General features: G+C 42.8%; 2 protein-coding genes across 5 annotated transcripts; both read right to left on the reverse strand.

The window, feature by feature from the left end:
- Positions 1–50: 50 nt before the first annotated feature.
- On the reverse strand, positions 51–1998 carry LOC107981681 (tropomyosin-2-like). The gene is made up of 6 exons (XM_016988010.2): positions 1290–1998; positions 1037–1170; positions 765–953; positions 621–696; positions 406–538; positions 51–327 (listed from the first exon to the last, which is right to left on the reverse strand). Exons 1-6 carry the CDS (start codon positions 1527–1529, stop codon positions 245–247), a joined length of 855 nt encoding a protein of 284 aa, XP_016843499.1. The 5' UTR covers positions 1530–1998; the 3' UTR covers positions 51–244.
- Positions 1999–2116: 118 nt separating this feature from the next.
- On the reverse strand, positions 2117–11800 carry Tm2 (tropomyosin 2). 4 transcript variants are annotated; one of them, XM_003426856.5, is made up of 18 exons: positions 11569–11800; positions 10998–11076; positions 10805–10917; positions 10562–10722; positions 10362–10482; positions 9975–10275; positions 9849–9897; positions 9169–9285; positions 8821–9093; positions 8568–8750; positions 8378–8492; positions 8104–8298; positions 7770–8011; positions 7518–7688; positions 7224–7442; positions 6950–7132; positions 6254–6870; positions 4850–6158 (listed from the first exon to the last, which is right to left on the reverse strand). In XM_003426856.5, the coding sequence occupies exons 1-18, from the start codon at positions 11609–11611 to the stop codon at positions 5996–5998; spliced, it is 3345 nt and encodes a 1114-aa protein (XP_003426904.1). In that variant the 5' UTR covers positions 11612–11800; the 3' UTR covers positions 4850–5995. The 4 variants fall into 4 exon arrangements, with proteins under 4 accessions (XP_032454705.1, NP_001153343.1, XP_003426904.1 ...); XM_032598813.1 differs by lacking the exons at positions 4850–6158; positions 6254–6870; positions 6950–7132; ... (6 more) ...; positions 8821–9093; positions 9169–9285 and adding an exon at positions 9297–9350; XM_032598814.1 differs by lacking the exons at positions 6950–7132; positions 7224–7442; positions 7518–7688; ... (11 more) ...; positions 10998–11076; positions 11569–11800 and adding exons at positions 2117–2706; positions 2773–2905; positions 2990–3065; positions 3149–3471; positions 3556–3912 and having other exon boundaries at positions 4070–6158; positions 6254–6793.
- Between the last annotated feature and the right edge of the window lie 241 nt (positions 11801–12041).

Here is a 12041-nt window from a genome sequence, read left to right on the forward strand (position 1 = left end):
TGTTTAAGGGAGGACGCATGCATATCTGTTTTATCGTATTAAACGTTACATATTATACCATGGATTTATTTATTTATTTGCCAAAAATACAAACTCGTGAACTCGTTCAAGTCACACCGGGGCACATGAGTCTGCCCGACGAGTGTATGCGCCCAGAAATAGCGCGCAGTATAGCGGATAAAAGAGAGAGAAAAAGAATGCGAAAGAGAGAGAGAGAGAGAGAGAGAGAAAAGGGCCAACACTTTTAGTAGCTGGTCAACTCGGCGAACGTCGAATCCAAATCATCGCACATATACTTGAACTTTTCCTTTTCCTTGCGCAGTCGCTCTGAAAACAGTACGATATGACAGCCTTCAGTATATACCCATGTGTTTATACGTCAAAGTGAATGCAAGTACTCTTTACCTTCCCTCAGATCCAGCTCCGCCAGGTAGGATTTCACCGACTTTTCCGCAAAAACTGCTCGTTTTTCCGTTTCGTTCAGTCGTGATTTCAAACTCTTCAGCTGAGCTTTAAACTCCTCCACGCGTTGATTGGCCTGTCTCGAACAAATCATTACGAAATATTTTCTCTCCTTTTGACACGCAATACGTTATACACAAACACTTCTCGTGTCATACCTTTTCTTCGGAGACCTCGAGGGATTTAAGAATGTTGCCGACTATGAAGAGCTTGTCCTCTTTCTCGGCGATTTTGCTGAAATCATCATTGGCGATTGAATTGAAATCGAATTTCGTCGGTACAGCATAGGTTCATATACGTACGCGTCGGTGCATTTGACCCTCTCCTCGACGGCCTCGAGCTCGTCCTCTACGAGCGCCAGTTGTCTGGATATCTGCTCCGACTTCGAGTCCGCGTCCTCTGCCTCCAGTCTCGCCTCCTTCAGCTGCTTCGTTAGCACATCCATCCGCTCCTCGTCGAGCTTACTGCGGTTCTCCAGTACCCTGCAGATCCTGCATTATTTTTCGTTACACCTTGCACAGCAGCGCCCTGAGAGACTCTCGAAAAGTTCGCACACGAAATGAGAGAGTACAACCTCTTTGCATCCTCGACGCTGTGAATAGCCTGAGCGAGTTTCGCCTGGGCGACGTTGCGCCGCTCCTCCGACTTTTCCAGATTGCCCATGCACTGCTGCATCTGCCGGTTGAGCATCGCCAGCTCCGACTGCACCTAATTACAAAAAAAAAAAAAAAAAAAAAAAAAATACACGGAGCCGAGTTACGAAACGAAGTTGTTGTACCGCGCGCTTATCGCCATAACGAGATCGCGCGTAAGCAAGCTTCACTGACCATCAGATAAGCCTTCTCCTTGTTCTCGAGGTTGGCTATGGACTTGCCGAGCTGCTGTCGGCTCACCTCGAGTTCGCCCTTCATCTGCGCCAGCTTTTTCTCCAGTTCGTCGACCTTATCCCGCAGCTTCTCTTCACGTCCTACGGCTTCCTTCGCCTGCTGCTCGCAAGCTTCCGCTCGGTCCATTGCAAGCTCCTTCTCGACCTTCAACGTCTGCAGCTTCTTCTTTATCGCGTTCATACTCGACGCCCGAGGTAGGTACGAAATAACACACCAAAATATAACGTATACCCGCTGCTCTTTTATCTCGCAGTGTAGATAAGAAACAAGAGGGAAAATTCCAACCGCTCGCTGTGCTTGCGCGGAACCGCGACTTACCTTGCGCACTACAATCGGACTTCAAGCGGACAGCATTAATTAGCGCGCGGCTCTACAAACATCCAGCAGCGAAGGAGCTACTCAAAGGCGTGTGTCTCGTAACAAGCGCAAGTTGCTTGCCTACTGTACTCATCGGGCGGCCAGAACATTGCTTTATAGACTCGGAGAGCAATGCAAAACGATGCGGCCGCGAGCTTTTTTTCCCCTTGGATTCCTCTTAGGCTTATAAGTACAGCGCCGGGCATGCGTCTCGCTGTTCGAGAAGCTTCTTTTAATTTATTTTCTTTCTCCGAGCCCCTACCACTCGTGCGCTGCTCGTTTGAACTTTCGACTGCGGCCGAACAATCGAAGCTCGCTGCGCGCAATGTAATCATCGGTAGAGCGAAGGGGATGAGAGATCGTATACGTGACGAGGGGGAGTATATAAATACACAGGCACAAGACTCAAGTTATTACGAATAATGAAATTGTATTATCCAGTTTAATTACATCGAGTGAGATGGTACATATGACGGATGGCGTTGCGATGATTCTTCCTGAAATCAGTATAATGTAACTGCAGTATCGTGCTACCTGATTGAATAATGACGATCGTGCGGCAATATAAATAGAAAACAAAGAGAGCGACAATCAGCGATCAGAGACGAATAAAACGCATCGCGGCACACCCGAAAAGCTGAGAGAGAGAGAGAGAGAGAGAGAGAGAGAGCCGAGAGCCTTTAAGCTTCGAGTCGTGTTACACGCGCATTGGCAGTCAAGCCAAGAAGCCAAGCGAGCGTGTGCGCTTAATCAGATGGCGGTAAAGCAAAAATAAAAGCGAGAGAAAGAGATAGCAGCGAAGCGCAGCTAAGGGATGCGTAAATACACGGAGCACGACTGCAGCCTGGCGTAAGTATAGCGCGGAATAGAAAGAGCGAGTTGTGTGTGTGTGTGTGTGTGTGTGTGCGACTTATCAGCTAGAAGCCCGTAAGCTCGGCGAACGTCGAGTCCAGGTCGTCGCAGAGGGCTTTGTATTTCTCCTTCTCCTCTCGCAGCTCGTCTGAAAAAAATAACGACAGGGCTTGGTGCTTGCGGCCTCGGACTGGAGTATAATCATACAATATACCTTCTTTGAAATCGACTTCCTTCAGCAGCTTCTTCACCGTTCTCTCGGCGATGATGGCTCGCTTCTCCGCCTCCTTCAGCCGCTTCTTCAGCTCCTTCAGCTGATCCTTCATGTCTGCCACCCGAGCGTTTGCCTGCGTTGGTCAACATACACGAGGATCGTTGTACTGATTTCACGCGACAGCATAAGTAAAACAGCGAAAGAGTATCGCACTGACCTTTTCCTCGGACACGACCAGGGACTTGACAATGTTCTGGACGATGAAGAGCTCGTCCTCTCGCTCGATGATTTTCCTGCGGAAGACAAGGTCGCCAAGGGTTATTCAGAGCGCGCGAGATAACGAGACGATCGAGAAAAGTATGGGCAGCGAACTTACGCCTCGCTCGTCTTGACCCTCTCCTCGGCGGCCTCGAGCTCCTCCTCGACGAACTGGAGCTTCCTGGCGATGTCGTCGGACTTGGTGTCGGCGTCCTCGGCCAGGAGCCGCGCGTCCTTCAGCTCGGAGGTGAGCTTCTCCATGCGCTCCTCGTCGAGTCGGCTTCGCTCCTCGAGCACCTTGCACATTCGCCTGGCGTCGTCATTGAGCTCGGTCGCGCGGGCCAGCTTGAGGGTCGCCGAGAGCCGCAGCTCCTCCTTCTTCGACAGCTGGGTCTCGATGTCCTGGACGCGCTTGGTCATCGAGGTGCGGTCCTGCTCCGCCTGGCAACGCCCCATTTCTCATTAGTTCTTCCCTTCTATCTCTAAATAGCGCTTCACTTCGATTTCAATAATCGGCTCTCTCACCTTGGTGTAGGCCTTCTCGCAGCGCTCGAGCTCGGCGGTCGAGGTCTCGAGGTTGCTCTTGCAGATCTCGTAGTCCTTCTCCATCTGGACGAGCTTCTTCTCGAGGTCGCGCACCTCGTCGTAGATCATGTCGGCTCGCGTGTTCTCCTGCTTGGCCTTCACCTCGTTGGCCTCGACCTTCTCGTTGGCCGCGTCCATCTCCATCTTCAGCGCCGCGATTTTCTTCTTGATCGCCTCCATCCTGAAGTCCTGCTGTTGCTGCTGCTTCTAATGCTGGAGATACTCACTGGCTGCTGCTGCTGCTGCTGCTGCTGCTGCCTGAATCGCGAATTCCAAAAGCACACAAGCCGGGCGAGCCTAGACGGAGCAAAGAGTAAGCGCAAGCGAGCGAGCGAGCAAGCGAGCACGAGCGATCGTTTTATTATCGGGTATCAAAGCGGTTCGCTGCTAATCACGGGGGAGGTGCGTTAGGCAGAGGAAGGAAAAGGCCGGAAATCCGCGAGAAAAGACTCACTGCGCGCTGCGACAGCTCCCCAAAGGAGAATGTGCAACTGGATGCCTTGGAAAGCCGAGCTGAAATAAAACGAGTTGACGAGCCTCTTTCTCTCGCTATTCCCTTCCTTCCTTCTCCGTCCGATCGAAACCAAATCTATAATTGCTTTCAAGCGACTTTGGCTTGCGTCCCGATTTCGCGCCGCGCACACGCTCCTCTTGGCTCTCGATCTTGCCGCCTCTTCTGATGCTGTACTGACTACTGATGCTGCTGCCTGCGCACCGGGCAAACGACGTCGCTGCACTACTGCAGCGTGCGCTGAGCAGCACCCGAAATGCGATCTCCGGCTCCCCGAGTGCTATTTTCGGCAAAAAGTCTCGCGGCGTTCCTCTTTTGCGCGCGCGAGACTCAGCGAGCGAGTGAGAGAGAGAGAGAGAGAGAGAGAGAGAGAGAGAGAGAGAGAGAGAGAGAGAGAGGCAGGCGTGCAGAGCCGAGACTAACTCTCTAAAAGAAGCTATGCGCACCGTCTACTTACTCGCTTTTGAATCTCCCGCCATGAGGGAGCTTGCACGGCGCCGCACTCTCGAATCTGACACGCTTCTTCGCCTCGGTCTCTCTCTCTCTCTCTCTCTCTCACTCTGTAATCAGCATTGAACGCACGCGCGACTTGCGCAAAGTTCTTAAACTTACTCAACACAGCGCTTTGTTCTTTAATCGTTTATTGTTTATTTGCTCGTTTTACTTGATTGAATTTCATGGTGTATAAACTTTTCGTAAGCTTCGCTATATAGCAAGTACAAAAGAGATCAGACGGACAGTATTAGCTTATTTGCATATATGTATACGCTCCAGGTGCAGCTTTCGCTTTAGCTAGCAGATGGTATGTATTAGGTATAGCTCATAATATACGATACGCGCGAGTCTCGCGTATGTATTATGCGCATCACAAATTCGCAATCGCCAAGTATATGAAAACAGCGCTGAGCGAACACATGCAAGCATTCTTGTTAACTTCCTGCGGTGTAAGTAGATATAGATGAGTGATTGACACTTTTTCATTCTAAATACTGTGCGGCGCGAGAGCGCGCGCCGGTGCGAATGAGTGTACAAGTATCGATGTGCATGTGTGGCTGTGTATATGCGATTGTGCCAACTTATTTGTAAATTGAATTGTGCTGCGATTGCGGACACGGTGTTAACGCGCGAATGTCGCGTTCTTGTACGTATACGTGAAAGAAAAAATTCGGAATTATTTTGCAATACGTGCTCTCAGAATAACATCGATCAAGGTAAAACATTTTCGATATGCAATAGAAAACGTAACTACTTCGCCTATCGAGAGAATCGCAGCTCAACGACTACTATCATAATAATAACAGTTTTCAAGTACAAAAGACACTTGTTTTTTTTTTGCGCACAGTACACGTAAACATGCACCGCACTTTAAGCACCCGCAATAAGTCAATAAATATTGTAAGAAATATTTCGCTTATATAACATCACTTGGAACTTGTACTCTATGGCGTAAGTGTAAAAATTTGAAAAATTGACATAATTTTAAAAAGCCTTAATACTTGACGCTTTCCAATAAGTACGTTATACAATATAAGAAACGTAGAAAACAATCGCTCGTCTATGTGCACATCGTACAAAATTCTATCACAAATTAATTAGAGAAAAATAAAAAAAAATATAATAGTCTAATTGAGTACAAACTAACTTTTACGATTACAGTGTAAAAATCCAGAATGTTACGTGTATCACTAAATGATCAACCTAGATCTGCATCTTTCGGCAAGCTTCATTGAGATTAATTTATGCAAAAGCAATAAATATATGGACTGGATTTTATATTTATGATTATTTCAAGTTGAAAATTTTATCTTAGCTTACGTGCAGTAAATGTTTCATAAAAAAGCTTCAAGATCTTTAACAAAAGTAGGATCGTCATCTCGAAAGATTCGATCCAGTATCAGACTCTATATTATTTGACATTACATAAGTAGGTGTGAATGACAGCAAAACCTTCACGGCATCTTCTCTTCCCAGAGCTCGAAGTTGTCGTATTAGAGAGCCAACCGTACAATCAGATCCAGCGCAACTGAGAATTCTAAAACATCGGAAATGTTATCGTACGTTATTGAAAGTGAATCATTATTATCCAGCCATTGAATTATTTTGCAAATGCTTTCGCCTTTATCTTACCTCAATGTTGGACTGTTAATTGTGCTATCAAATTGCGCAACCTTATCTCCTAAGCCAAGTCGCACAGTCAACAAACACCAATCTCTACCGTATGAATCAGGCGGATCCAGTAATTGTGCCAAACGTCTTTGAATCGCTGGCTTTATATTTTTAACGGGTTGTTTCGTCCCAGGAACGCAATTCTCCATCCAAGGTAATCCACATCCTATCATATCCCATACGCTTTCCCGCTGTCCATTGAAAGGATTCTTGAAGCATGCTTCTAAAAAGTTTTTTTCCAATAGAGCTGCGTTAATCAGCGTAGGTTCCCAAGAATGTATGACTTCGTCATAATCGCGCAGTTGGCTTGGACTCTGCCAGTGCCTTTCTAATAACATTCCCGGTGCAACGACTTCAAGAGTAGCTTCAACAGCGTCGACAATGATCCCCAGTAGGGAAAAACACTGCGAACCCGTTCCACGAGGACCGCGTACCCAGACCTGAATGCATCCTTGGTCCTCTTCCTCTAGAGTTACTATACATTCGCAAGGGCCTAAGCATAATTTTGAACCTCGCCACCATTGGTATAAATCTGATTCATGGCAATTCCATGCCTGAGTAATCTTCCTTAGATGAACCTAGACAGTACGTTTACAAATATCGGTAAGAAAAATTTGAAACTTCGAGAATATGCACCGCTATCGTCGAAATACGTACTTGTAAATGCGGGAAAATCGGCAAAAGGTTGTACAATCGAGCTTCTACTGGACATAATCTAAACCCTGCATGTGGCGACAGCATTAACGTGGTTGAGGACCATGGTTCCCATAATCCTGGTAGGCGTTCAACCAGATTCAAGCATGGTATTTCATACTCTAAATCATCGTCTTCGACCTCACACTGTGATAAAAAAATGTTTATGTACTTCTATTCAAAGTTTATTTTTGCTTAATTACACCTTGTGTGATATTTGATATTATACTGTACTTACAGAAACACAGAGATGGAATGCTTGCAGAATTTGTAAAGCTTGATTAGCTGGACAAGGACAACGCGCTTGAAAATCTTCTGTTGTATAAACTCCGGTTGTACGGACGCCTAAGCGACTTTTTTGGTCTGGATTTAATTGCCAACCTATAACATCTCTCCAGAGCCAATCTAAACTCAAAACGTACAGATCGCCAGGCAATAGTAAGCATTCTCCAAGAGCCTAAGATACGAAATTTATTCAAAATCATTATTTTATTCATGCATTAAAAGAAACGATTTATCGATAAACACATACTTGTAACTGTTCTCCAAGCTGTTTACAATGCTCTATAGATACTAATGGATTAACTTGCCTAACCTGATTAACGAATCCTTTTAAATCTAATAACATAGGAGGCTCTTCCATCGATTGCATATGAATTCTCCAAGCTTCCATAAGTCCATTCCATGTATAATCATGTGTATGCTAAAAGTAGCAAATAAACCTTTTAAATAAAAATCCTACAGCATAGTGTGTAAGATTAATGATTATGAAATGCAATTTTACTTCAAGGAATTTTGTTCGGGAATTATTTAAATACGTTCTGAGAAGCTTTAGACCAGGACAAGATGGATTGGTAGCATCTAAAGCTACCACCTGTGGTTCCTCTCCTAACAGCGGTGTGAACTCCTTTAAAGAAGCTAATAAAGGTGCAAGAAGATTTACTCCATTAGCATTGTGAATAGGGGGCTCAGGAGCATATGTTCCTACTAAGATAACTTTTATTTCAGCGCATTTTCCTGAAAAGCCTGTAGACAAAAACATTTTTTAATGAATCGTTTTGTGTTGATGTTTGTCTTTATTTATCTTAATTAAGTATACGAAAACAAAAAATAATTACCTATGTTTTCTGGAGGTATTCTATCCATGATGAATTGTAACCAAAATCGCGCTTGCTGCAGTTGAACAGTTATAGGTTGGCGCAAACTAATTGTTATCAAATGCACTTGCATTGGTTGATGAACCATTAGCGCCCGATGATAAGAGACTAAATAATCTTCTCGACCGCATAGTTCCCAAAATACACATTCTCCTCCTGTGTTAACGAAAATTTGTTCACATAAGCTGCCTATAATTGTATTTTAAATTACCAATCTAAAAAATCATTAACTTACCTATATTACTGCGGCTAATTTCCACGCCGATGGTACTTTCGTATTCATTGTCGCTATGTTCAAAACTAAGTGAATCGTGCTTGCTAGTAACATCCAATTCAATACTTGGATCGCGCTGTAAAAAAGTAATGTTTATAATTAATCGAAACAACCAATATTATGAAGAATTTTTAGAAAACTAAAAACGTACTTTTGTAGCATGGCTCTGACTTTTTGACCTTTTGAAAAATCCAAAATTGAAAATACCAGATCTTAATGAATTGACAAGTGAAGTTTTCCCTGATGCACAGTGCCCCAAAAGACGAACATGCAGACAATCTATTGGCCGTCGCATAGCTTGTAACTGTTTAATGAACACTTCTCTTTGAGTTGGCTGAAAGATACAATATGCTTTAAAAACTTGATTTTGAAGTGTCAAATTTAAACGACCGTCGAAAACTTACATTTCTCAGTTTGTCTAATAAACTTGCTATATCCGTATGACCATATTTTATTGCTGTAACGTCCGCTCGGATACCACGATTCGTTTTATCAACATCACAGCCTGCTGTACATAAAAGCCTTGCAATATCAATATGACCAAATTTTGCAGCAATATGCAGTGGAGTTAAGCCATCCTTATTTGTTGCGTCCAAATCTATTCCATGATCTATTAAGAGTGCCACTATTCCTTCATCTCCACTTTTACAGGCAATATGTAATAAAGTATCTTGATTCTAAAAATTAAACAAATAGATATTCGAATTAATTCGTCAAGAGCATTTTGTTGTTTGCAAATATTCGAGGCTTACAAAGTCCTCGACATCCAATGGCGCGCCCTGTTGTAACAAGCGCGATACAGTCTGAATACATCGCCCCTTCACAGCGCTGATAAGAGCTTCTCCGAGTCCTTGACAAGCCTGAGTTTCCTGCATAGTAGCGTAAAAAATGTCACTCACTGACTCGACGCCGTACAACTTGTGTATTGAAAAAACTAAAAGGAGAGGTTGAGTAACTGTCCAGCTCGCGGTTCCAGTGGTTTCATTTAGTGTACGCATGCGAATTCCAGAACAATAATTCATTTTTTGGACAGATATTTTTTAAAGAAAAGTAGTAAAACATTTTTTTTTCAGCACCACATTTGCATTGTGCTAATATTTATTCATACGTTATTTCAATCCTAAAACTAAATTTTCATCTTATCCTAAATGAATTATTTAACTAGCACTACAATTACTCAGGAATGTAGGTCACATGAGAATAATTTGCATTCTCACAATATATGAATCCACTGTACACACAACTGATACTGATATTTATCTCAGAGACAGCAATTGTTGAGTGCATGTGTGTAGGCAGAACGCAAATAAAAAGTAATGTGAATAGAAAATTAATGCACAAAATTGATTAGTACGCTAATAGAAACACAAGTCATAAAAAGCACTTGAAATTAAAGTGTGAATCAATTTCTTGAATGGAGAAGAGAACACACCGTTACAATCCAGGGATGTGTAAGACAGGACTCTGCAGTTCCTCTTTTCCTGTGTAAAACAGATTGGAAAATTAAATACTCTTTTTGTTTATGGTTAATTTTTACTTAAGTAAGACTTGTACTAACTTGGGATCCTTGACTAATAAAGATGATATAAAATCCTTGGCAAATTCAGAAACATTGGAAAAATATTTATCGTCAAACTGATATTGACATGCTGCAACATTTGCATAGGTTTCTTGTTTGTCTTCACCTAAAAATGGTGATGCACCGCTTAGCAATATGTATGTCAGAACACCGACAGCCCATAAGTCAGTTCCTAAACTGAGTGGTTCATAATTCACTATTTCTGGTGCAACAAATTCTGGAGTTCCAAAAAGAGCTCTGTGTTCAGAGCCAGGTATCAAGCGGTGAGACAATCCAAGATCTATGGAAAATTCAAAAGTTACTAAATACATCTACCTATAGTATCTAAGATATCAGAATTTTCATCTATTTTATTAATAGTGTTACCAATTAGTTTAATATTGGGCATAGGTGGTGAAGAAGATAGAAGAATATTTTCAGGCTTAATGTCCAAATGTGCAACTTGATGCGAATGCAAATGACTAAGTGCTTTTAAAACTTGTCCAACCTTGAAAAGAAAAGGTAACAATAATTAGCAATAGTCAGTTGGTTATCAAGTGCGATTGAATGGCTTGTTTATAGCTTACCACATGAGCAGCTTCTGCTTCATTAGATGGCATCCAGTGGAATAGTTCTCCACCAGTAATTAATTCCAAAAGCAATACTACGGTGGTTCCAGTATCAATTACTCTGTATAAGGATACAATATTAGGATGCCTCAATTGTGCTAGTAATCCAGCTTCTCGAGCTACAAAACAAAATATTTTAAAGATAAAATGAAAACAGCATCAACTATTTGCCTTACAACATTGAGTCATTGATATACACACCAATGTCAGCTGCAGCAACTCCCCGAGCAACCCTTCTCTTTCTCATTATTTTTGCAGCATATTCTGCTCCAGTTTTTTGTTCGACACATTTTCTAACAACAGCAAATTGACCTCTGAAATAGAATAAGTTGAGCTGTTGTAGTAACAACTGTCAAATTTGCAAAATCAGACAAAGATAGTGGGTGAAACTTACTTGCCAATTTCTTCGAGTAATGTGTAATTCTTCTCAATAGGTTCGTGAACAACTTCCATCAACGTATCCCATTCAAAGCCTACAGAAAATAAAAACAAAAATGAGCAACTCATGGATAAGAATCACATTACAGGAAAATGCAAACGTTTAAATGTACACAACTCATAGAACAAGTTTTCAGCATATTCTGAAATCAAAATGCATTATTAAAATGCATCAAGCATAATGCAGATGAGGCATCAGAGTGATATAGAGCAAAGTCAGAACTAGATAAGTATACGCAAATCGTGCGATTATAAACGAACGACTCTCTATATAACCAGAGTTATAGGTGCTATACTATAATGTAATGAAGACGTTGTTGTAGGTACAAACATCTGGTATACAAGCATCCTGGGCACGAAAGAAAAGGATAAAGCGATCGGGTTATCTTGCAGAGCAAAGGGAAAAAGCAAATAACTTGAATAGAAGGATAAGGAATCCGCGAACGGGAAGTAGCGCGCGTATAGACGCTGCAGAGACACAGAGCGCTCTAGGTTATAGAAAAGTGTATAGGTATGAAGTTTCGTACCATCGCTGCAAGTTCCCGATTGCCGCGAGCTGGTCGGCATCATTTCCCACTCATGAAGCTGCTGCTATTTTATCTTCCGATATAGCAGCGTCGACTCCGGTGCGCTTCTTCGAGGATCCGCGCTTAGTCCGTTACATTGTGGCATTTGTCAAGAGACGGCCACTGCGCTGCTGCACGTCGTCGTCGCTGTCGTACCAACCATTGCCGGCCGCGGGCCGCCCCACGCACTCACACAATCGATATACATACATGTTTTCTCAACCACTTCTATATACATTATATCTACAGACACTATATATATATATATATATATATATATATATATATATATATATATATATATAGTCTATGACAAGACCGCGTTCACATACATACATGCCTTTTTACCCAATACATACATGCATATCTCCAACGACAATAACATTCGTTCTCTACGTAAACATATATAGTACGTTGCACTGCAACTCGCGCAC

The sequence above is a fragment of the Nasonia vitripennis genome, chromosome 4, assembly GCF_009193385.2.
Source record: "Nasonia vitripennis strain AsymCx chromosome 4, Nvit_psr_1.1, whole genome shotgun sequence".
NCBI classification, from domain to species: Eukaryota; Metazoa; Arthropoda; class Insecta; order Hymenoptera; family Pteromalidae; genus Nasonia; species Nasonia vitripennis.